The sequence below is a fragment of the Stegostoma tigrinum genome, chromosome 25 (assembly GCF_030684315.1).
Source record: "Stegostoma tigrinum isolate sSteTig4 chromosome 25, sSteTig4.hap1, whole genome shotgun sequence".
Lineage (NCBI taxonomy): Eukaryota > Metazoa > Chordata > Chondrichthyes > Orectolobiformes > Stegostomatidae > Stegostoma > Stegostoma tigrinum.
Genome location: NC_081378.1, coordinates 48,099,679 through 48,126,712, shown reverse-complemented (window position 1 = coordinate 48,126,712; position 27,034 = coordinate 48,099,679). Strand labels below are relative to the sequence as shown.

The window sequence follows — 27,034 nt, the reverse complement described above, 5'->3', positions numbered from 1 at the left end:
AACCTATTCAGCTTCTCCCTGTAGCTCAAACGGTTGATCAGATTTTTAAATTGTCACTGATATAGCTACATGTTAAATAAAGAGTTGAGACTGATCAATGTGTTAGAGAGGGGAGGCCAAGTCACCTACACTCACCTGAACGTAACACAAGTTATTACTACAGTTCTTAAGTAGCTGAGCTCCTGAACCAGTTCCTGTTGTGCTCCACTTGTACAGTTTGCCAGCTTGAAACTAATCCAGTTACCTGATTGTTTCCTATTCCGGTGAATATATACCACCCCCAACACCACAAGTTCTTACTTCTTTCAGTCTCCTTCTTCAGGACACCATGTCAAATGCTTTTTGGGATCCAGGTTTCATCTGCTGGTATTCCTTGATCCATAAATAACACATTATCAAATAACAAATGGATTTGCCAAATATCCCCCTTGAAACCACACTGACTGTAATGGATTGCATCATAACTTTCTAAATCCACTGCGATTACCTGCTTAATAACAAATTCTAGCATCATCTCAACACAGTTGTTAGGCCAACTGGTTTATAGCTTCCTGCTCTCCAGCTCCCTCTATTCAAGGAAAGAAGGGTGGCATTTATAGTTTTCCAACCCTTTGGGACTTTAAGAATCTCGGAAAATTTTAGTAGATAGCAAACAATTTAACTATGCCTGTAACCACTTCCCTTAAGATCCTAGTTTGAGAGGCTTGTCAGCCTTTAGGCCCATTTGTTTTGCTGAATTTTTCCTCTAGCGATTGATACTGTTTGGACGATCCTTCCTCTTTATCCCCCTCCCACTTCTTGACTGAAAATTGATGCAAAATACTTGTTCAAAGCCTCTGCCATTTCCTAGGCTCTTATTAATTCCCTATCCATTCAAACATCAATACTCTCTAAACTGGCTTTTGCCAATCTGCATATTTGCAGATATGGTTACTGTTTTTGTACTTCTTGCTGGTTTTCTCTCATACTCTATTTCTCCCCTACATTATTTCTCTAAAGAGTTTCTTTTAGAGAAACCAACAATTTTCTAGGCTATTGCAAATCTTAACAGCAACATATGCTTTTAATATCAGTTTGATAAAATTCAGCACCACAGTAGAACAAGCGGTTATGTTTAAAATTGTCTTCCTTGAATTCAGCGCAAACTGGGGCTTTAAGAGGGACGTAAGATTTCCTACAGAATCTATGTAGAAACAAGCCACACAGCGGCCTGACTACCAGGGGTCAAGGGCCAAGGTAAACTTGATTGGAGAATACATTTACTGACAGTAACTACCAGTAAAACGACAACAGCTGTTTTGGAAAGTGTATGCTCAGTGCTGTCTGAAATGGGTGCTGCTATATTAGGCAGCAAAAATAAACCAACAAGCAGAATGCCGGTGAGGACGGATTCCAGGTTCAAAGAGCCTAGGTTTTTGAAGAGCTAAGGAACCGCCTGTGGGTTCGTTCAAGGGGTTGTTTAAAAGGACAGTGGAAAAGTCACACTGGTGAAGCAAAGAGAAGGGAGTCTGTTAACCCCTGGGAAGAGCTTGGGACTTTACAAAGAAGTCATTTCTGCTGAGGGTGCTTAGAGTTTGACTTGCTAAGTAGCATCAAGTTGATGTTAATTTTGGTGTGATTTCATTTTTGCAAAAATGTGAAATCTTGTCATGCAATCCCGAGTTGATCACTGGGTAACATATCACTTTTTCAAAACTGTTCAATCTCTATGGTGATCTTAGCAATATCATCCTTAATTCCATCAGTTAGCCATTGACGGTGCACTGGATCATGGAGGCATCCTTAACAGAAGAGATCGTTATTGGGAATTATGCAAGACCTCCTCAATTGTCTGCTACCATGTGATTTTATCATCTTCCCTTTATCTTATTTTCCCTGTCCATTTTAGTTAACTTTATACCCTTCCGATTGCCTTTACATTTGAGACAATAGTTCCAGTCACATTTCTCACCCTCAAACTGATTTTCAAATCATCATTGGTAATGACCATTCTTAACTAGAGTACATTAACCAATACTGTTTTATTGTAAATTGCCATGACTACAACAGACCATTCCCTGATTGATTCCGTGATGTGTTATCCTGACAGACAGTCCTGAATGCAGTGTGGCCTCATTTTCCAGGTTATCTTTGCCAATTTAATCCAACCACTTTCATGAAAGTTAAAATATCCCAGGATTACTACTGAAACTGTCAAGCCTTTTGTAGCTGCTGTTTCATAGCTTACCCTGTGTAGTTACCATCAGGGATGGGGGATGGGGAATGGGGAAGCTACAAATGTGCAATTTCACATCTGTGTTATTTCCTCTCCTCTGCCCAAATGCTACAATATCATGAACCTCTGAACCAAGATACCGTGCCAGTATTTTACTGACCTCTATTTCCTTTCTTCATGTCCTTCTAAACTCTCAAATGCCTTTGAATATTGGAGGTTCCAGTTGGGCTACGTTTTACAGTCAAGCCTCTGCCATGGACATCATATCTTAACACATTGTTACTGATGCTGCAAGCCTTACATTTTTTATAATCCTTTTAATCTTGTTTGCTTTTGTAATCTGTTTGCAGAGATGCTATCACTTTGTTATCACGTGACTGCGCTGGTTCTACGTCCTTCTTTCTCAGTTAAATCTCTAATGTAAACATTTCTCTCCATGTTTTAGCTTAAAATTTTGTGTTTGTAGAAATCTGACCTCACTGATCCTGGCATAGTTCAGACAAATGCAGTCCAGGTACAGTTGCCTGTTTCCCAGTATTAGTGCCTTAAAAATGGAATCTCATTTTTCCCCCCACACGAGCCTTTGACCCAGGCATTAAGCTCTGATCTTACGTGCCCTATGCCAATTTGCAAATGGGCTATCTGGATTGTAATCCAGAGATAATGAATTTAGAAGTTTTACTTTATAAATTTAGCCTCCAGCTGTTCTTACCCCCTGAACAGAGCCCGTCTTAGACCTGCCCTGATCCTGTCAACCTGGAAAGTGGACCATTTTCTCCCACTTGAATTCTCCAAGACCTGAGGCAGGTATGCCCTTAACTCCATCACTTGGCGGGTTACACAGCCTTTGAGACTCTGCTGTAGGTTACAACATCTACTCCTCCCAATTATTGTTGCAAATATATGGCTATAAACTTTTATACTGTGTGCTAATCTAGCTTTTTAAAATGGATACACAATCTTACAAGATTGCTCCTGGCAGTCACATAACTACGCTTGTCGATTCATTGCAGCAAAAAGCGGACAGACAAGCGTGTTATTTCACTCACAGGAGATCATAAAATAATACATGGATTTGCATGATTGTCAAAACTTCAAAAAAGGTACAAACACACAAAAGCTTCTGTTGTGCTGGAAAGGAAATTGACAGCAAACAAGGGAGTTCCAGCACAATCAATTTTGCTTGGCACCACAACAATTTCAAATTCATCATCTGTTTGACAGTGCTTTTTAAAAAAAAAAATCCAAATGTGTAAAGATCTCAGGAGACAACATGAAGAGTACTCCAGCTACCATCTCTGGAAGCCCCCACTATCTGACTGTAAAGGATTCCAGGCAGTTCGAGTGCCAGCAGAAAGAGCAGAGAAGGAACCTTTACTCACTGCCTGAAGTGCTCTACACTATTGAGCCCGCCTACAAAGGCAACCTCAGACCTTTTCATAGGGCTGCTCAATATGAACGTCAAGTCTTCAATCCCTTCACTTCACAGAGACAACTTCAAACAAGTACCACAGCTGCAACATTAATGGAGATAAATCTTATTTTCACCTTCAGAAGTACATTTCATTCTTATCTACTTCTAAAGTTATATCTTTAATAGCTTTACTACTTTAACTTAAATAACTTAGAGCAGTCATTTTGCACCAAATTAACTTTCAAGTTGTTTGGAGCTTTACTGTGCTTTTATAATTTGTAAAAAAACTAAAAGGTTCTAAATCAGCAACACAAGCTCACAATTCATAGACTGTCCACAGTGTGGAGCTGGAGGAACATGGCAGACCAGACAGCAGAGGGAGCAGGAAAATTGACACTTCAGGTCAGGACCCTGCTTCAGAAATCTCTCATGGACTATTGAGGCTACATTTTCCGTACTTCTTGTACAATACTATCCCAACTATAACTAAATTTAGTTTTACTTCTCCAGTTTGAATATTTCATTGTATATTGATCCATATTCAGTCTGGTTGTGCCTGCAGCCGCTGCTCTTCTACACGTTCCACAAACATTCTTGGATAGTTGTAAAAGCTGAATCTTCCCCATTGCTACCCTCTGGATCCATAAAAGGAGTTAGCAAGAACTGCCGATGCTGGAGTCCTTTCATAAAGTGTGCAGCTGGAGGAACACAGCAGCTCAGACAGCAGAGCAGCAGGAGAAAGTCAACATTACAGGACTGAAGGAGAGTCTAGGACCAAACCGTCGACACTCCTGCTCCTCTGATGCTGCCTGACCTAAGTGTTTCTCCAGCTCCACACTATCGATTCTGGATCCATAAACCTGCCTCACTAACCGTCAAATCTTCCTGTTTTTGACCCTGGACTAAATTTAAAACGTATAAGAGGTGCACCTGCCTCCTGGAACAAAGATTAAGGTAAGTTTGATGCATCACAGGCATGAGTCTTGGAATTCAGCTCATCACCCAGGAGCTGAATTTCGAGCTACATGCACCTACAGATGTGGATACCACGGATCATATTAGCATCCACTAGGGCACACCTTACAACGGCTGTAACACGTCACCTGCTGTCCCATGTTTAAAATTATGTCTAAATAGGGTTCAACTTCATAAATATCAAAGATTATCCATAGTTATTATGATGCTTTAAATTTTATCTTTCCTATATCTCCCAGTAACAGTTAATACTCACTGACACGTTTCCCCCTAATTAATGCCACTGGATTTTGGTTCTTAGGGCTTACAATCTCCTGCTCCATTGCTTGGACTATCACTATTTTAGTGAAAAAGCCAACAGCTCCTACTCCCTTGCTGGACCAAATTCCCTTACTACAAACTTGCAGATTAAAGCCTCGCTTCACCTTTATGCCACACAGTTTAGCAACAATTGAGTCAAAATATCTGTCTGCTCACCAAATATCCAGCATTGGAGAAGCAGTTGTTTCCCCCGTTGGAACATTAGGGAGATTGTAGCCATTATTTTTGGTCTCATTTCAAACATTGTGTCAAGAACTGGGACTGAAACTGACAGAAGCTTAAGTTTTGGTGATAAAAACATCAGACCACACCCTAGCCCAGAGATAAAATGTTAACCCCATGCTTGTGAATTTCTGAACAAAGGCAGCAGCAAGCCATCTCCACAATGTGATAGCTCAAAAGAGACTCTGGGCAGTGAGTCCAAGCACCCAAACTCAGTACATTTAAAAAAAACTGCAGATGCTGGAAATCTGAAATAAAAGCAGCAAGTGCTAGGAATATTCAACAGGTCTGGCAGCATTTGTGGAGAGGAAGACAGTTTATATTTCAAGTTTGTTGGATAAGGCTGAAGATAACAGGAAGAACTGATAAGCGGCTTAACAATAGACTGCTGTGAAACAAAAATATGCTGAGACAGTCAGATCTGCTAAAACTGCAGGAAAATCAGATAAGATATACATTTAGAAATATTTGGGATCCAGTGCACAGATAAGTCAACAGAAGACATATTTGGACAAAACTTCAGGATTGGTTATGTGCATGCATAATTTCAAGTATGAAACATACTTGGCACAGAAACATGTATAAAATGCCTGAGGAAATCATTTTGTTCAACAACACTTCAAAGACTAATTTGTATGATGGTACCCTCCATCAGGAGGCATGGTGTTGACATCAAGTCATTTCAGCCGGGCAGCTGTGACCTCTCCCCAGTAATAACATTTGGATTAAGTTACAGAAATCTGGATACTGAAAGACGGTGAATGTGATACCTCTTGTAGTTAGAAGTGTGTTATTCGTTTAAGTGCTTAATAAGTGAATTATGGTTTTATAGAACTCTTAGTGCCTTTGTTGTATCGACACCGACATATTAAATGTTGACTCTTCGAGACAGGAAACAAGTGGAAATGATTGCTTTAGAACTGAAGGATTCGAGCAAGGTGATGGGTTACATGCTGGCTTGGTGTCTGGGGGTTCTGGGGAGGAAATTCAAAAGGCTAGATTTGGGGTATGGGAACAGATGGGCCGAGGAGTGGCAGATGCAGTTTAATTAGATAAATGTGAGTTGTATTTTGGTCCGGTAAATCAGGGCAGGGTGTATACGCTTAATGGTAAGGCCTTGGGGAGTGTTGCCAAAAAACAAGACACAAAAAAAAGTGTCCTTAGGGTGCAGGTTAATTGTTTCTTGAAGGTGGTGGTACAGGTAGACAGAGCAGTGAAGGCAGCATTTGGTACATGCACTTTTATTAGTTAGTGTATTGAGTGCATGAGTTGGGATGTCACACTGCAGTTGTACAGGACTTTGGTTCGGCCACTTTTGGAATACTGTGTGCAATTGTGGTCCCGCTGCTATAGGAAAGACGTTGTGAAACTTGAAAGAATGCAGAAAAAGATTTACAGGGATGTTGCCAGGGTTGGAGGGTGTATGTGCTACAGGGAGAGGCCGAATAGGCTGGGGCTATTTTGTCCTCAGCATTAGAGGCTGAGGGGCAACCTTATAGAGATTTATTGAAGATAATGAGTGGCATGAGTAAGGTGAATATTCAAGGTCTTTTTCCTAGGGCTAGCGTGTCCAAAATTAGAGGTTTAAGATGAGAGGGGAAAGATTTAAAAGGGTCCTAAGGGGCAAACTTTTCACACAAAAGGTAGTGTCTCTTTGGAATGAGCGGCCACAGAACATGGTGAAAACTGGTACAATTACAACAAGGCATCTGAATGGGTACATGAATAGGATGGGTTGAGGGGGATATGGCCCAAATGTTGGCAAATAAGACTGGATTAACTTAGGATATCTGGTTGGCATGGACAACTTGGACTGAAGGGTCCGTTTCAGTGCTGTAAGCAGGGAGAGATCCCAGCAGGATTCCCTCTGGCCAAGGGGAAACCCATTTATGTCAGGAGAGAGGTGCTGGCTGCCTCTTGGATACAGGAGCTAATGAGGTTACATGAAGAAAAGAGCAAAATCTACTTTGCAACCCGGTTTGGGGGGGGGGGGGTGGTGGTGAAGAAGAAAGGAAAAAGGAGCCAAGACTTCCATAAATATTTGGGACCAGAGTGGGACAAATGCATAGGAATTTAAAAAAAATATTCATGGGACATGGACATTGCTCCAAGGACCACATATATTGCCCATTCTGAACTCTTACCCCCCCCACCCCCAACAGAAGGTGGTGGGAAAACGTTGTAGTGAGCTTCTTGAACCACTGAAGTCCAGGGTGGAGGGGCATTCACTGTGTTGTTAGGGGAGTTTCAGGATTTTGACCCAGTGACAGTGAAGGGATGGTAACACAGTTCCAAGTGCAGATGGTGAGTGGCTTGGATAGGAACTTGTCATTGTAGTTTGCCTATGCATCTATTGCCCTAGTCCTCCTAAGCAGTAAAGCTCAAGGGCTTAGAAGGGAACTGAAGGAGGACTCTTGGAAGTAACCATAGTGCATCTTATTTTGACAGCTAAACACTACTATCCCTGTGAAGTGATTAGAGGGAGTGAATACTAAACATGGTGCCAATCAAGCTGCAAAATGTGTCTCAAGATTTTTTTTAAAAAGGTTAGATTCCCTACAGTGTGAGAACAGGCCCTTTGGCCCAAGTCCACACTGCCCCTTGGGGCATCCCACCCAGACCCATCCCCCTATAACCTACACCCCATTTAGCATAACCAATCCACCTAGCCGGCACATCTTTGGAGTGTGGGAGGAAACCGGAGCACCCAGAGGAAACCCATGCAGACACGGGGAGAATGAGCAAACTCCCCACACACAGTCACCCAAGGCTGGAATTGAACCCAGGTCCCTCGTGCCGAGAGGCAGCATTATAAACTGCTGAGCCACTGTGCCGCCCCAGGAGGGGGAAATTTAAAAAAAAGAAACGAAGGAGACAAGACTTCCGTTCATAAATATTTGGGACCAGATGATACAGAGTTTGAGTGTTGTTGGAGCTGCATTTATCCTCACACTCACTACCTTGTAGATGATGCACAGGATTTGTGGGGATGAGGAGAGTTACCTGCTGGAGAATTCCCAGCTTCTGAACATAAGAGCAAGTTCCAGTATTTATGTGGTTGGCCAATGGTAGCCCCCATTGCTGTTGATTGTGGGGTAAATCAGTGATGGTAATGTTATTGAGCATCAAGTGAATGTGACCATATTCACAGTGTAGCTGATCTTTCCTGGCATTTGCATGGTACAAATATAACTATCCAACTGTATGTCCAAGCCTGGGACATTGTCTAAACTTGTTAGATTTGAACTCAGGTGCTTCAGTAGCCAAGGAGTTACGAATGGTGAACATTGCCAATAGTTGCACAAACATTCCCAATTCTGACCTTATGATGGAGGGAAGGTCACTGATGAAGCAGCAGATGGTCGGGCCTTGGACATTACCCTGAAGAACTGCCACACAGATATCCCAAGGTTGAGGTGCTCAGCTTCCAGCAAATATTTTCCTATGGGCCCGGTAGGACTCCAGCATTGGGGAGTTCATCGCCACCCTGTAGCCCCACACCAAACACATTTGATTCCAGTTTGGCAAGGGCCCCTTGATGCTGCAGGTGGTCAAATGCAGCCTGGATGCCAAGGGCAGTCACTGTCACCTCACCATTGACCATGATGTGAAGATGCCCACATTGGACTTGGGGGTACAAAGTCAAAAGTCACAAGACACCAAGTTATATGCAACAGGTTTATTTGAAATCAAGCTTTCAGGTGATGAAGCAGAAGCTCCCCAAAAGCTTGTCATTTCAAGTTATCCTGTTGGACCATAACCTGGTGTCGTGTGATTTCTGACTTTAGCCCCATCTCTGGAGTTCTGCTCCTTTGTCCACAATTTCTTGTACGTTTGATCAAAATAAGATGTGAGGGTTTGGCAGTCACCAAACTGAGCACTAGTGAGCAAGGTTTTGCTGCTCAAGAAAGCAGTCAATGAGCTCCCTCCACCATTTGCCTGATGATCAATAAGTCAGCAATTGTCTAGGATGCATTTGTCTTCTATTTTGTTCAGGACACACCTGGACAATTTTCCATCCTAATCAGAAAGATGCCAATGTTGTATCTGTAGTGGAGCTTGGCTAGGCTACAGCTAATTCTGGAGCACAGTCTTCAGCGCTATTGCAGAAACCTTGTCAGGGCCAATAACTGTGCAATATCCAGAGCCTTTAACCATTTTTGATACCCGAGTGAATCTAATGTGCTGAAGACTGGCTTCTGTGATACAGGAGACTTCAAGGAGGAGACTGATAGATCATCTAGCCAAAAATGCAAACAAATGCTTTGGCTTGTTTTTAAACTTGTTCAAGGCTGTTCCATCCTTGTTGATGGGGATATTTTTGGAGTCATCATTTCCTGCCAGTTGTTTAATTGTCTACCACCATCCACAACTGCAGAACTTGGATTCCATTTGTTGGTTGCTGATTGCTTCAGTCTATCTTTTAGTGGCCAGTGGATGGTGCTGCAGACATTGACATCCCCCAGCCAGAGTACATGGTGCTCTTGGCACCCTCTGCCCTGCTCTACCTGGTGGGGTGTTGGGGCGGGGTAGGGCATGGATTGGTATTGATTGATCAGCCAAGAGAGAGTGCACAGCTGGTGACAATTAAGAATTTTCTTGTCCACATTTAACCCAATTCCATGAAACCTCATGGGATGCAGCAGGAGTTCAGGGCAATAGCCTCCCAACTGCATAATTTGTGAATACCTTTAGTCAGATTTTGTGGAGGGGGGGGGTGGTCAAGAGAAAGGGCAATGGTCGAGAGAGACTTCTGTGGGGCAAAAAAGGACTGCACTGACACATTTTGCCCATCCATACCAAAACGGTCCTCACTTCCAGGATCTGTATCCCTCTATTCCCTTCCCATTCAGGTATTTGTCCAGCTGTTTCTTCAATGCTGTTGTGTAGTCATTTTTGATTCAAAGCCACACAGTCACAATGTATCTATTGTGGACATTTTCCACCCTCCCAACTTTAACTTAGATCATTGTTCTCACCTGTTTTGCTGCCTTTACTCTTGTTCAACCCTTCATAAACACAAGAATCGCTACCAAAGAATGGGGGTTCTGAACAACTGCATCCCCTTTCAGTGCCAGTTCATAAATTCTTTAAAAGAACCATGTAGCTAATCCAGGTCTGACCCCAATGGTTAAAGGCCTTGGATATTGCACAGTTATTGTCCCTGACAGGGTTTCTGCAATAGTGCTGAAGACTGGTGCTCCAGAACTAGCTGTAGCCTAGCCAAGCTGTTCCACCACAGATACAACATTGACATCTTTCTGATTAAGGTGGAAAATTGCCCAGGTGCATCCTGAACAAAATGCAAGACAAATCATTCCAGACAATTGCTGGACTAGATCTACAATTCCAAAGTGGATTAAATTCCCTTCTTTATTGTAATTTCAGAAGGTATGCAAACTGCCAACTACTCTTCAGTTTTAGAATTTCTAAAGGGAGATCTCTCCTTTAGTTGTATCTTGACTGTTTTAAAACAAAGATACCCCTGCCAAGGAAAGATTTGAACCAAAGTCCCTCAAACATTACATGAGTCTATGCACTGACAGTCTAGTGACCATACCACTAGGCCGTCACCTCCACTTCTGGGCAGTGATAGTGACCTGTGGGATGTTATCTGCAATTTGAAGGATGAAGAGATTAGGCTGTTGCATGACAGCTGAGTTTTTGCATAGGGACACCAGAGATTAGCAAGTAGGATTTTACAGAGTTAAGAGGGCTGGGCTCATTTCTGATGCTTAGATCAACGTTGGATTAAACATAGTCATGGTTTCTTACAGCTGATTGACTTAAATGCCCCTGCAATGGCATAGTAAGAATCTGTTACATGGAAGCTTGACCTGATAAGAATGGCAGGTTTCTTTTCCAAGAGCTTAACAAACCAGCAAGACTCTTTTGATCATCATTTTCACAGTCACTATTAAATGCTCTAAATTCTAGATTTATTAACCAAAGTCAAATTGCGACATCTGTCATGACGGAATTCAAACACTGGGCCTCCGACCGTAACCTTGAGCCTCTGAAACATAATTCCAATGACATTACCACTGCCTTTCCCACAAAATTCAGGAATCCAAAGGCCCCTGTATTTATTTACAGGCAGCACTGGGGTAAATTGGAAGGCTCATCCAGTTTAGCTTCCAAGTCAGTGGAATCCCAACATGAAGTTTTAATCACGTTAAAGACACAATATAAAACAAAATTCTGTTATTGGAGAAGCTGGTTTGGGCTTCATCCCAACGATAGCATGCTTCCACAAACCCAACCTTCATGACTAAACTCCCGCTCTAGAATTAAACATTAAATTTTGCTTAGTGCTGGACTATCACGAGTGTATTTCTCAATTAATATGTTCAGCCTCAAATTTAAAAACAAGGGTTGTGTGGTAGATTCAAGAGGAAAATATTGGTCAAGGTGATGAGAAACAATCATCCCCCAAAACAGGACTTCATGCCCTTTCTTGGCCAGAAATTGCAACATAAATGTCAACGCCATCATTAAGGATTAAGCAATGTGATCCAATACTGTGCAAAACAGTGACATATTACATGGCCTTCTTTGCTAAAGATTGCTTCAATTTTTTTTGCAGATAGTTATATTATAGCAAATAATTCTCATAACAGAGTTAAAGAAAGAAACCTCAATAGTTTTGCCTGGCATCTCTATGGCTATAGGACCATAGGGTGAGAGGTTGCACATCATTGGCCTTCCTTTTGAAGAGAGTGGGCCCTGTGGTGAAGAGACATTAATCCTGGCTGCATACATTACAGTTTATAATTCAAGACAGGCTTACCCTTACCATTTACATATTAACATCAGTTTCATAGCAGGTCAGGGTCCTGTTTATTTTCAGCTGTTTGCTGAGTGGCATGGGTTTCCAGTTTGCACAAATCACAGTGTAAGGCCATAAGATATAGGAGCAGAATTGGGCTATTCAGTCCATCAAGTCTGCTCTGCCATTCAAATCATGGTTGTGTTTCTCACACCAGCTACTGGTCTTCTCCTTGTAATCCCTTGCTCCCTTTACTAATAAGGGATCTCTCAATGACTTGGCCTCTTCAGCCCACAGATTCACCAGTCTCTGGCTGAAGGCATTCCTCATCTCAGTTTTAAAAAGGTGGTCCCTTCATTCTGAGCTTCTGCCCTCAAGTCCTGGTCTCTGACTGGTAGAAATATCTTCTCTATGCCCATTTTATCCAGGCTTCTCAGTATTCTGCAAGTTTCAGAGAGACGTTCCCCTCATCCTTTTAAACATCGTCCAGTACCAATCCAGAGGTCTCAACTGTCCCTCATTCCGGAGGATTTTGTAGACCTCTTTTGGACCCCATCCAAGGCCAACACATTCTTCCCTGCTTATGGAGCCCAAAACTGCTCACAGTAATAAAGTCTTATACAGCCTCAGCAGTATGTCCTTGCTCTTGTATTTTAGCTCGCTCAAAATGAGTGCTAACATTGCATTTGACTTAACCGCCTGACGAATCAGCATCAGAAGAGAATCCTGAACTAGGGACTCCCAAGTCCCTCTGTGCTTCAAATTACTACAACTGTTTCCTAATTAGGAAACAGTCTACACCTCTACTCTTCCCTAGAAGGGTATAGTGTCACACTTTCCACACTCCTCGCCTGCCTAGGTCCTTCATAGCCTCCCTGCTGCAGCACTACCATCCCTTCACCTATCCTGTGAAACTGATAGCTACGGGCTGCCATTTTGAAAGTGACCCCTTTATCCCTCCCTGCCTTCTGCCAGGCAGCCAATCCTCTATCCATGCCATTACTTTGCCCCTAACACCATGGACTCTGCTCTTATTTACCGACCTTGTCAAAGGCCTTCTGGAAATCAAAATAGATCATATCCACTGCCTCTCCCTCATCTAACTTGCCCATCCTCAATGAATTGAGCAGATTGGTCGAGCATGAACTCTTGAAAAAGCTGTGCTGACTCAGCCCCATCTCACCATGCACTTCCAAAGTGCTCTGCAATCTCATTTTTTCATAATGGACTCAATCTTACCAACGACTGAAGTCAGGCTAACTGGCAACCCCCAAACCACACTGCACATTTCCCGCCCCCCCAAACACCAGTGAGTCCCAAGAGATCACCACTGATGCTTCTACAGCCTCCTCAGTCATCACCTTCAGAACTGTTGTCCAACCAGTCAGCGATTTATCAACCTTCAGCTTCCCCAGCACATTCTCTTTAGTGATGGCCCCTACACCCATATCTGCCCCAACTTGAAGCTCTGGTATCTGGAATATCTTCAACTGAAAAACTGATACAAAGTACCTATTTGATTCCTCTGCCATTTCTTTGAAACCCCTCATTACTTCTCCAGCCTCACTTCCCAGCAGCCCAATGAATACTCTTGCCCTTCATCTTTTAGCTATCTTAAAAAGGTCTTTCAAACTCCTTTTGTACTACAAGCTTGCTTATCCTCATTTTATCCTCACCTCATTTGCTTTTTTTAAAAACAAAATGTAACTTTCCTCTGCTGGTTTAATAAGGGCTGCCCAATCCTTTGGCTTCCAGTTAATCTCCACATTGTATGCTTTTCCTTTCAGATTTGTGCTGTCAGAGTTGCCATGGTTGCTTTGTCTTCCCCCTTGGTTTGTTTTATTCCTCATGAATTTCTGTTGTACCTTCTGAATTACTCCCCAGAAACCCCTGCCATCACTGCTCCACTATCTTTCTTGCTAGGCTCCCCTTCCAATCAAAATCTGCCCAGCTCCTCCCTCGTCTTTATCTTTACATTTACTCCATCGTAATAGTGTTGCATCGGATTCCAGATTCTCCCTCAAACTGCAGGGTGAATTCTATTGTTCATATGATCACTGTCCCCTAAAATTTCCTTTACCTTAATCCTAAACAAGTTGACCAAATTCCACATCACCACATCCACAAGTTGTATTAGTTACATTTCCTCCTGATTTGCATAAAGACTGCAATCTAGTTTTCCCTGTGACTTGTAACAGAACTTTGTCAGGTTGTCTTCATCTTAACAAAAAAACTATTCAATTTGTTAAAAGAGTAATAAAGAAGAATTGAATTACACTGAGGTCGCAAATTACGGCTTCATTTCCATGGAAGAACTAGAGCTGTCTGCTAGTATGACACAAACAGATCAAGATTAGAAGCCAGACAGTTAATGTTGAATACAAACAGAAAATGCCGTAAATATGCAGGTTAGGTAGATTAGATTCCAAACCTCTGGCACAGAAAACATGTTGAAAGAAATTCATTGTCTTCTAAAGTTAAGACCTCTCTTGCTCTCCTGGCCTCAGACAATACTTGTTTATTTGTCACAGAGTCAAAGTTATACAGCATGGAAACAGACCCTTTGGTCCAACTTGTCCATGCTGATGCGATATCCTAAATTACTAATCCCATTTGCCAGAATTTGGCCCCTATTACACTAAACCCATCCTGTTCACGTACCCATCCAGATGCCTTTTAAATGTTATGTTATACCAGCCTCCACTACTTCCTCTCTCAGCTCATTCAATACATGCACCACCCTCCACATGAAAGAGTTGCCCCTTCAGTCCCTTTTAAATCTTACTCCTCTCACCTTAAACCTAGCCTTCTAGTTTTGGAATTCCCTAACCTGGAGAAAGGAATTTTTGTATATTCCTTTAGGATCCTTCTGGAGCTTGCTTCAAAGTGATTATATATTTTTTCCTCTTTCCCAATACTTTAACCTTTGCACCCAGCACACTAACTTACACTGAACAACATTGCCTATGACCCTATGCTAACTAATGTAGAGTTTTAAAGTGTTCGCTCAGACCATGATGTGCACAAGTCCTATAAGCAACAATTCCTCATTTGTTTCTGCTAAAAAAATCCAAAACCAATTCATGACATTGGAGACTTCCACAGTCCTGTTTGCATTAAACTACAATGAAACTTTATGCTGGGATACCTGCTTTCTCAATTCCAAGCCCAGCTATCAGGAACCCTCCTCACACTGGCACCTGCTGAACTGCCACTGCTATGCTTGTTAAGGAAGACATTCCTAGCTCACCTTTCTAGGTGAGAGAAAGGTTCTGTGGGTTCAAGGTCACTTCAGAAAGGCAAAATACAAATTCCGACCAAACAACCCAGTTCTGCATGCCATAACAATGGTGACATCTTTCAAACTGTAAACTGATATCCCATTTTAGCTTTCAGGTGCATGCAAAACATCCTATGACCCAGTTCTGAAGAGCAAGGGCGAGCGACCACAGTAATAGTCAGAATAAAAAATAGCGGAAGTTCATCATGAATTTGATCCCCCTCAAAAAACATTGGGTCTTTTGAAGGGCACTGCATGTCCACATACACTCCGAACCAAACCCTCACAGAACCCTCCAGGCTGCAGCCAGTCAGCAGGAACATTGCTATCCAGTTCATAGACAATATTTAGGTATCACCCAATACCCAACAGGTAACTATCCCATTGCAATTTGAGAGCCTTGCTGTGAGGAAATTAGCTCTGGCTCTGACATTACAGCATCGACTTTGCTTCACAAGTATTTTGTTTATTACAAAAGGGCTCTGTAAGATAGAACTAGAATTTCCAGATTCACTCATGGCCAAAGGTAGTGCCAGTTGGGTGAGCATTTATTGATCATCCTCAGTTGCCCTGGACACGATGGCCATGAGCTGCCTTCTTGAACTGGTGCAGTCCACACACTGTAGGTAGTACCACAATGACACTAGGGAGGGTGGGATCCAGGATTTGGGACCAGCAACAGTGAAGGAACAGCAATACATTTTCAAGTCAGGATGGGGAGCAGCATGGAGGTGAACTTGTACAGGGTGGTATTACCATGTATCTGCTGCCCTTGCCCTTCGAGATGCTAATGGAATGTGCTGTCTAAAAAGCCTCAGAATTTCTCCAGTACATTGTATAGATTGTACATATAGCTTATTCTGAGTATTGATGGTGGAAGAAGTGAATGTGGTGCCAAGCAAGTGGCTAGCTTTGTCCTGGATGGTGTCAAGCTTTGAGAATGCTGTTGAAGCTGCACCCATCCAAGCAAGTAGAGTATTCCATTACACTCCTGACTTGTGCCTTGTAGACAGTGGACAGGCTTCGAGGAGCCAGGAAGTTGTTTCATTATTCCCAGCCTCTGACCTGACCTTCTAGCCACTATTTATATGGTTGGTCCCATGGAGTTTCTGGTCAATGGAAGCCCCAGGATTATGACAGTAGAGAATAATGGTTATTGAATGTCACTGGGTGATAGCAAGATTCTCTTACTGGAGATGGTCATTGCCTAGCATACATGTGGTGTGCATGTTACTTGTGACTTATCACCCCAAGCCTGGATAATACCCAGATCTTGCTGCATTTGAACATGGATTGCTCTTGTACCAGAAACATTGCAAACGGTGCTGAACATTGATTGAACACTCATTGGCCTCACTTCAGATGTTATGGTGGAGGGAAGGTCGTGGACGAAGCAGCGGAAGAACAGTACCCTGAGGAACTCCTGCAGCTATGTCTTGGAGCTGAGATGTGAGAGCTTCAACAAAATCACCGCCATATTCCCATATGTCAGGTATGAGTCCAAGTAGCAGAGTTTTCCAGTAACATGGCTGTAATGAGGCTAGGGGCTGTGTGGCCATGGTGGAACCCAAACAGGGCATCAGTGATTAGGTGCTACTTGATAGCACTGATTACACCTTTCATCACTTCACTGAGGAGTGTTTGGGAGGCTATGATTCAGTGGTAACATCCCTACCTCTGGACCAGAAAGAATGAGCTCAAGACTCAACTGCTCCAGAGTGTGTCAGAACATTTCTGACCAGGTTGATTAATTGATTAAAAATATCTTGACTGAAGGAGTGAATTGGCTGGGTTGGATGTGTCGTGCTTCGTCTATAGGACATAGCTATAGACAATTTTCCACAATGATGGATGCCAGTGTTGTAACTGTATTGAAACAGTATTGGCTAAGGGAGCAGCAAGTTCTGGAACACCAGCTTTTAGTACTATTGCAGAAGTGTGGCCAGGGTCATTATCCCGTGCAAAATCCAGCGCTTCCTTTAAGTCATGGGGAGTGAATTGACTTGACTGAAGTTGGGCATTTATGATGCTGGGGACCTCTGGAAGAGGCTGGGATGGATCACACACTTGGCATTTCTGACTGAAAATTGTGAAAGCTTCAACCTTTTTTGTACTGATGTGCTGGGCTCCCCCATGATTGAGGGAGGGGAGATTTATTCATTACGCATTGCCAATCTGTACATAACCACAGTCACGGACACAGAACGGAGCCAACAAATAAAAAGTATTGTCCTTGTGGGTGTATCCTAAAGCCTTACATTCAATTTATGGACAAGGCTTCCTTCACAGGATATTCCTACAAAAATTGAATTCTCTTTAGAATAAAGAGGGTTGATGCCAAATTTAATGAATATATTAACAACAGAAGGGGAGCTAAGAGGGAAGATGTTTCTCATTTACTCAACTTGGTTGACACTGCTACATGGGCTAGAGGTTGCATGTTGAGCTACAAAACTGCAGCTGCACTGAAGTGCAAATAAATCCCACGTTAAATGCAACACACTATCCATTGGGCAAAAACAAAGAAAAATCTGGAAATATTGATGTAAAGTCAAAGACCTGAAACATTAATTTTCTCTCCTCCTCCTCCTCCTCCTCCTCCCCCCCCGGTGCAATCAGACCCGAGTACACTCAGCTTTTTCTGGGCATATGGCCGATGGCTGGGGGAAAGGTGGTAATTCTGCTTTGGGATAAGCTGCTGTTTGTCATTAGAACACTTCCTATTACTCCCAAGCATCTCTCTCATGTGCATCAATGCTGTTGACTTTCACCATTCTAAGAGTTATTTATAAAAAAATAAAACCAACTAGTTTGGAGAAAGCAAAGACAGAAAAGAGAGGTCCTCTCTTTGCAAAACACATGCTGAGGGAATGTACAATGAGCACAGTGTGGCAGGTCAGAAGTGAGATACTTGTAGGAAGTGCTCATTGTGTGCTAAATGAATTAAAACAATCATACTGAAACAGCACTTGGCCAACATTAAGATTGACTTAGGTATTGCTTACAAGTCTCCTTTCGAAATTTCCCCACCAAGTGCCTCCAAGCTTCCCACTGTTCCATCAGTTGCATCAGAAAATTTGATTCCTGTTAGAAATGGCAAAGATTTGAATGAGCTAAAGCTGCTTTCGGTAACAGACTTAAACTACTGCAAAACAAAAGCAATGTCTCAAATTTGACTCTGGTGAACAAGCAGAGAAGCCAAGGTGACAAATCGCAAACAGATTGGATGTGAATGATGTTACCTGCTACAACAGCATCACGATGTTGGACAACATCTTCATTAACATTTACAACTTCTTGAGTGTCTTCATGGAAACTAAAAGACATTGAATATGGAAATTTGGTTAGAGCAACAACCCCTTTAACTTATTATAGAATCCCTCATGTGTGGAGGCTGGCCTTTCTGCCCATCAGGTCCAAAGGGTTTCCCACCCAGACCCATCTCCCTCAACCTTACCGTAGTGACCCTGCATTTACCATCCACCTAATTCACAAATCCCTGGACACGACAGGGTGACTCAGCACAGCCAGTGCCCCTGACCTGCACATCTTTGGACTGTGGGAGGAAACAAAAGCACCCAGAGGAAATCCATGCAGACATTGGAAGAGCGTGCAAACTCCACTCAGACAGACAGACTCCAAAGTGTGGAATTGAACCTGGGTCGCTGGGGATGTGAGACAGCAGTATTAACCACCGTGCCACCCTTAAAGTTAGTTAAAAATAATGCACATGCTGGTATTAAATCAGTAATACTCCTATGTAAACTTGAGATTTTCTTATAGCCTACAGTGTAGTAAAATATTTCCTAGAATGTAAGTATAGCCCCCTTTGAAAAAATATGGTTTGTTAGGTACCCTGCAATACTACAGATTAAAAATCCACACTAACTGCAAGCAGAGCATTGCGATGGCATTGTATTGGAAAACATGTACACTCCACATTCCTTAGAACAAGGTTAGAAAGGAATTAGGATCACAAAACCATTCTCAAGCTTCATTAGGGACTAATTTCAGGTTGTCTTGTCTCATTCGTGCACAGATGTGCTTGTGTTACAAGAGCACAGTCACAATAGGGAGTGTGCGTTAGCTAACATTCCTCTTACACACATCTTAAGTCGCTATGCCCTGTAATCAACCATACAGACAGGCTTTTCTGCAGCATTATGAACACATTTAGGTTTTGATCAAGATTTTAAGAAAAATTGGTGGGCAGATCTCACCAGAAGTCGGGGGGAGGGGGCGGGTGCGAAGAGAGGATTGGCTAACTAATTAGTCACGACAGATGGAAATAAACAAACATACTAATGCCAATTTTGCAAGTGACTAAAATTAGGTGGGAGGGCAAGTGATAAGGATGACAAAGTCAGCAGCAGAATAATGGCACATTAAATGCATAGGTGAGAACATGGATGAAATATTAAAGGGTGGAAAATTGAGAAGTTATGCACTTTGGCCGGAAAGCTAAAGGAGTTGAATGGAGAAAGACTTCAGAAAGCCAGTGCTAGGGGGTTTGGGAGTTGTCAGGGCATTCTCAAAACAAAACACTACCAGAGTTCATTGGGTAATTGGGAAGTCATTCATTGACCCTTATTTAAAAGGAAATAAGGTTTTTTTTAAAAAGAAACAGATCAGGTCTTGTTAAAAGCATGCAAGACACTAATCATTCCACCAAAAGGAATACTGACCGTTTTGGTCCCTTTTTTAAAAAAACAAAACGATGGAAAAGTGATTGGAGGCAATCCAAAAGAGATTAAAAATAGGTTGATACCAGGAATGGAGGGACAGTCTTTGAGGAGGGGTTGTGCAGGTTGGGCCCGTACTCATTGAAATTTGGATGACCAAGAGGACCTGACTGAAAGTTAGATTCTTAGAGACACAGATGCAGAGAAAAGGGCTCTACTCGAGTGTGTCTGGGACCAGACAGCATAATCACAGAGCAATAGGTCTCCCAATTAAAACAGATTAAGGAGTTCTTTTTCTCCCCACCCAGAGGGTAGTGAATCTGCAGAATTCCTTATCATAAGTGACTGCGGAGGCTGGGTTTTTAGGCATATTAAAAGCAGGGATAGAATTTTTTTTGAATCAGTAAGGGGATCAAGAGTTACAGGGAAAATGCAGGAAAGCAGAGTTGAAGATTATCAGATCAACCGTGATCTCATTGAGCAACAGAGCAGACTCGATGGGTTGAATGGCCTACTTCTGCTCTTGTGGTATGTTCGTAAAGTCTGTTTGAAATGGCTGACAGCAGAAACATATTTATCCAATGAAATGTACAAAAGTTGAAGCAGAATTAACTGTAATGGTTGGAGTCTTATTTTAAGATGAGCTAATTCTTCTACCTCCCCAACATTCTGGACTTTCTATGCCACATTACATCACCCTGTTACAACCCAAGAAAAGTACGGGGGAGTATATACAGAATGATCTAACCTTAGACTTTCCTGATGCAACCAAGATCATGGAAATATCCAACATTCACGAGCTAGAGAACTGAAGTGGCATCCTGTCATTTGGCAAACAACCATTGCTTGGAATCACTTTCTGTCTTGGGTTGGTGAGTGAGGTTATTTAAAACAAATTACAAGCAATCCTAATAAATGTTACCGCAGTATAGAAGGGGGAATGCAAAGCACAAGCATTAGCACATTTGCTTAGATAGTCATTTCTGTTTGACTATAGAAACGTCCTGAAGCGTGAAGCAACACCACGACCAATACAAGATGGTAAATGTCATGTGGCAGATTCAACTGCCCTCTTGAGCAAACTAATTCTCATGTTACAGTTTTTAAACCATCACCAACTACCCCAATACAGCAGCAAGGAAGTGAAAAGGAGAAAACAGAAATCAGAATCCAAATTCAAACAAACAATCTGGATGCGGAACAGTACATTATGGAGTAACATTGACGAAACCACTATTATTGCCCACCGTTTTGCTCCAATAAAGGTTTTGATGGACCACCTTCCCCTTTCCTAATCAGTTGCTCAATGGCATGAGTTGGTGCCCTTTGGTCCAGCAAGAAATAACCATGTAGGGTAGAACTGGAGTCACGTACAGGCTAGACTGCATAGAGGTGCTAGATTCCCTTTCCCTGAAGATTAGCTAACCAGTTCGTTCTTATTTCAGAGGCAGAGGCAATCTAGTAGCTTCCATGGTCCTTTGCTTTCATTTAACCTCCCTATCACTTGATTTTATAGTTAACTGAGTGTTTGATTTTCATACTTTCCATCACTTGGGCTCAGCTCAGATCACAGGTGCTGTCATACAAACAGTACATATTGTCCCTCGGTTCCTCACCTTTTCCTTCTACAGTCTTCAATCCATTCTTTCATGACTGCACGATAGGTGCCCAGATCGATGGACACGTCCTTATTATCTGGGTCCAGCATGTTACACAAATCCTCAAGGCCACTGTCCTCAGAACTACGGCTTGTGGTGTGTCGCAGGTAGTCCACAATCATAGAAACAGGCACTTTTCCTGCAGAAAGCAATCAGTTTAACACCTTTGATTATGTGGACCATTTGTTCACTTTGCTGAGATCTTACAGGCTCACACTGATCCTACTGGACAGGGGGCAGGGAGAGAGCACGAAATTGAGGGGCCAGGCTATTTTCTTTGCCCATGGGGTGAACTAGAGGTGGTAACAGCAGCAATGTCACCAAACCATTCTCCCTTTGGCAATTAAAGTCAGAACAGTACGATAAGGGAGAATAGCCTATCACACCTCTTGATAAGAGAGATGGTTAGTCACACTTCCTTTCTCCTTCCCCATATTGCCTACAGCCTTTCCTCCAAGTATTCATTCCATTCTCTTTGAGTGCTGTTATTGAATTGTCCTGTCATGCAACATGTTCAGAATGCTTTTGCGATAGTTTCCCAGAGCAGCATGTTTTATAACCAGAGAGCAGGTTAAATTAGTACTGGTCACCACATTTTCAGAAGGTGATTGGAGGTTTACCAGAACATTGCCTGGATTGGAGTGCATTGGCTATGAGAGGTTAGACAAACTTGGACTGTTTCCATTAGAGCGTTGGAGGCTGTGGGGGCAACCTTGTAGATGTATACAAGATTATGAGGGCCATGGATAGGGTGAATCTCTTTTCCTGTGTAAAAGTGTCCAATCTAGGTGGTATAAGTTTAAGATGAGGGGGGTAAACTTTAAAGATGTATAAGGCAAGTTGCTTTTTAAAATACATAATGTGGTAGGGGCTTGGAATGTCTTGCCAGGGGAGGCGGCAGGAGTGGATAAGATAGCAACATTTAAGAGGCATTTGGAGAAACACAAGTAGGTAGGATATAACAGGGTGTGGACCATGTGCAGGCAGGTAGAATTAGATTAGAGTGGCACCATGGTCAGGACAAACATGGGTTAGAGGGCCTGTTCCTGTATTGTTCTATGTTTATGTTTATGACTTGATTAAAGCATACAAGATCTGGCAAAGCAGGTGTGGAAAGGATACGTCATCTTGTGGCTCTGTCCAGAACTACAGGTAGTGTTAAAATTAGGGGTCACCCTTCCAGGACAGATGAGGAAAATTCCCTTTTAGAAACAAGCTTCCAGCCTCTGAAGGCTTGGATATTTTTAAAGTAATGGCTGATGAACACTTACAAGTAAATTACTGCAGATGCTGGAATCTGTACTGAAAAACAGTAAAAAGGTGACCCGCTGTGACACCAGCAAACAGCAATGGAGAAACAGCAAGCTAACATCTCAAATCTGGATGACTTCATTTAGACAAGGGAGTCAAACTTTATCAGGAGTGGATGGAAATATGGAATATGTTGTCAGAAACACTAACCACTCAATACATCAACACTGAATGCACTTACTAAACTTACATCTGTATTTACTCCATCAACCATTCAAAACAGAAGCAGTTTCTCCATTCACTTTATCTAAACATTAATTTTAAACATCAGGATCAAATCTCTCGGCATTCTCTGCCCTCAGGAGAGCAACAGAATTCAATGCTCGCCCGATTTGTCACTTGCACTGAATGCTACAACTAATGTAATCTCCTTCCTCACCATCCGTGGGAAAACCTGTTAAACCTGTACAGAAGTCACGGCCACTGTCTAATGGAAGACCCTGCCCTCTCCTGACAGAATAGGAGAACTGTCACTTGTTCTGGAATAATAAAATGTGAGGCTGGATGAACACAGCAGGCCAAGCAGCATCTCAGGAGCACAAAAGCTGACGTTTCGGGCCTAGACCCATCAGAGAGCTCTCTGATGAAGGGTCTAGGCCCGAAACGTCAGCTTTTGTGCTCCTGAGATGCTGCTGGGCCTGCTGTGTTCATCCAGCCTCACATTTTATTATCTTGGAATCTCCAGCATCTGCAGTTCCCATTATCTCTGATACTTGTTCTGGAAACTGCCTTATTCAGTCAGGAAGCAAGAGTGCGTCCTCGCATCTCACACACAGTGGAAATGTCCCTACCCCTGACCCGGGTTCAAGTCCCACCTACTTAAAGTGTAGGTAATTTTTTTTGAACAGGTTGATTAGAAAAGTAGATTAATAAAAGCAAAAACAAGTGTATGGACTATAATATTTGCCATTCTAGTCACCTGTCTAATTGAATGAGAGAGAAAGAATGTTCCTTGAGTCTACTGTAGACCCTGACTAGAGATCAGGAAAATCCAACCGGTGCAAAATTTTTGTAACCTATACATTAAATCTCAAATCCCATAGAATATACCGTGCAAACAGGCCATTCAGCCCAACAAGCTCATACTTGGCACAAGTCTATTCCAATCCTTCTCCATCTAAAACAGTGTTATCTTCTTCTCCCATATGCGCTTATCTGGATTCTCCTTAAATGGATCAACACCATTCATTTCAACTGCTTGTGAATATCAAGAATTCTCAACTTTTTGGGAGAGATGTTTCTCCCGAGTTCTCAGCTTGTTGACTATGTTCTATTGTTGGCTTTAGGTTTTCCTCTTCCCCACTATTTGAGACATTTGCTTCAAATGGCTAACCCCTTAAGTCTGAGGCAGAGTTCCCAACTTCCCAGCCAGTGGAAACCTTTTCTCAGTAACTAACACGCAGAAACTCTTTAGGAATGCTATGTTTCAATCAGACCACCTCTCACTCATCCAAAACCAAGGCAACACAGGCTTAGTCTATTTAAGAGATAACAAGAACTAACTGCCTGGTTTGGTGTGTTCCTTCAGCTCCATACTTAACTCTGACCATACCAGGATTTGTAGATCACGCTATCTCTGATTTATAAACCCACTGCAATGCCTCTTCCAAGGATGCCCACCTTGAAGAGGTTATCTGCCTCCCTCTAGAAAGACCTCAGTGGATCTCTCCCCCACTGCAACCCTCTGGTAGTCTCTTCAGCCCCAAAACTCCTTGCATCCCAATGTCCACTCCTCACTCTCATCCTAGTCTCTTTGACATGGCAACCTGTCCATCTTCTCTCCCATATATCCACCACTCCCACTTCACTGGCCAATCCTGACCACTGCCTACCTGCACTCACCTATCACCTACCTTCACCAGCCCCACCCTCCTCTTCATTTCTGAGCTCCCCTCCCCATTTCTGAAGGGTTCCGACCTGAAATGTCAGCTTTCCTGTTCCTTTGATGCTGTCTGACCTGTGTTCTTCCAGATCCACACTGTTATCCTAGTCTACTTAATCTGGTTTTGTCCCAAGAACCAGTCAAATGAACTTCTTGTATCAAATTAAGGGCTAGTATATCTGTCTTTACATAAGTAAAGCAAACTATACACCCTGCTTCTCTTCAAGATAATTGCAGTAAAATTTTTTATTTTACACTAATCCTTTGTGCTGAGAGCTAGCATACTGTTTGACTTAGCAATGGCTGTATCAATATTAACGTGCTGATTCTTTTATCAGAACACCCAGATCCCTCCGAATGCAAACACTTCCACCTCTCACCATTCAAAAACAGTGCTATTTTCTCAAAAAGTGGGTAACTTCACAATTCATCACATTAAATTCCACCTGTGAAGTTCTTGCCCACTCACCCAAGCCATCTACTTCCTTCTGCATTCTATTTTTTATTTCACCCAACTTGGTTGTCAAAAGCAAAGTTCTATGTTAGATGCTGTATCTTCAAAGCAGCAATTAATTTAGATTGTAAGCAATCGAGGCCAAAGTCCTGATTCTTGCAGAGCTTTCTAGTTATTGGCTATGAAACCAAACACGCTCCTTTTTGGTTTTCTGTCTGTTGACCAATCCTTAATCTATGTTATTATATGACTCCAATTTTAATGACTAGATGGTAACAGCAAAGTGCTACAGAACAGTGAAATGTGAGGCTGGATGAACACAGCAGGCCCAGCATCATCTCAGGAGCACTGGAGCTTTTGTGGTCCTGAGATGCTGCTTGGCCTGCTGTGTTCATCCAGCCTCATTTTATTGTCTTGGATTCTCCAGCATCTGCAGTTCCCATTATCTCTGCTACAGAACAGTAATGTGTTACCTCTGTGCTTTGTGTCGCAGGCATAAAAAATCGTATCCAACAAATCTTCCTCGCAGATCAAACTCATATCTTCGGCATTTTCCATTCCGTTTACCACTGCAGGCTCATTTACTTTAGAAATATAGTGAAAGGTTGAACAGAACTCAATGTTACCTTCACACGCGAAGCTCGTTTAACCTTCCTAGTTTACCACATCCTGTTCATGCACATTCTTGTATATATTTTGCTAAATAGCAACATGTTCTGTTGTTTTATTTGGAAATGTTAAAACAGCGTGACTAATTCAGTGTAGTTACTCATCCGATAGAATAGCAGCTTCAGTTACACTGACTAAGTCGGCTCTTTACTGAAGTGCTCAAATTAATGAAATCTTTCCCATAAACATACCTGAATTTCATACAGTAATCATGCAGTAATGGATAAATATGTCCCACAATTTGAGCAAATTTAAACTATGGCTCTATTTAACTGTAGAGGGCCACTAAAATAATTAGTAAGGCAAAGATAAAACAATCCAACATATTTAGTGAGTAACAAGCACCATGCTCTTCAATTAGAAGAGTGTTCATGTCCAACCATGTGAAGTTGTGAAATTGAATTCTGTAAAAAGGACATATGATATTATGAATCAAACTTGCTTATATGCAAGTGTCCCCTTCAACATAAACTGGGTTCTACAATAATAATTAGCATTTTAAAATCCAATCAGTAAACAGATTTACTGAAGGCAATAAAATGTGATAATTTGCCCCAACTTACCACTTGTCTCATCCAAGGATAGTTTCTTTGCTACAGGTGACTGTGTTTTGTGCAAGCGGGTGTAGAAATTAAATTTGGAGGCGTTCATTGGGCTACATGCAGTACTACAGTCATCACTGGCCACTATATGATGCTCAATGTTAATAATGGCTGAATGGGGTTGATTCAAGTTGGTAATGTTTCTGTCGCACTCACTAAGTGGAGTGGAGCAGCTTTGAGCTCTGCAGCAATGCAGTGGTTTGGAGAACGTCCCCCCAACAGAGCTGACCACTGTGTAAGTAGAACTGATGGCAGGAGGCCTTCCTGGTTGGCCTGTTGAGATTTTGGGTGATGACATACAATTTGCAACTGCGATGTTAACTTCCTGCTCCACCGTATGATTCTCTGCTGTTCTATTCCTCAGAATCACCTCCATGTTCTTCCTGATGCTGATCTGAGGGCTGTCAAAGTTTCGGGAGCAAAATTTCGGAATCTGCAGCACAGGGTTGGACATCTGATCCCTCTTCTGGATGGTCTGGAGTTTTTTGCAAATGCTCTCCACTGGATTATGGCGTTTACTGCACATGGTCTTTCTTGAAGATTACTGTGAATATCTCAGCCTGGAACAATGAAGTATCTG

At 42.3% G+C, this 27,034-nt stretch overlaps 1 protein-coding gene across 1 annotated transcript in view; it reads right to left on the bottom strand.

Moving 5' to 3' along the window:
- The window catches only part of lrmp (lymphoid-restricted membrane protein), a 153,502-nt gene extending 126,731 nt beyond the window's left edge, over window positions 1-26,771 (bottom strand). Inside the window, exons 1-5 of the mRNA XM_059654704.1 lie at window positions 26,416-26,771; window positions 25,657-25,767; window positions 21,495-21,675; window positions 18,439-18,512; window positions 18,202-18,280 (exon numbers count right to left, since the gene is read on the bottom strand). Of these exons, the coding sequence (XP_059510687.1) occupies window positions 18,202-18,280; window positions 18,439-18,512; window positions 21,495-21,675; window positions 25,657-25,767; window positions 26,416-26,752 (782 nt within the window). The 5' untranslated portion in view covers window positions 26,753-26,771. The remainder of the gene's footprint in view (window positions 1-18,201; window positions 18,281-18,438; window positions 18,513-21,494; window positions 21,676-25,656; window positions 25,768-26,415) is intronic.
- Window positions 26,772-27,034: the final 263 nt, after the last annotated feature.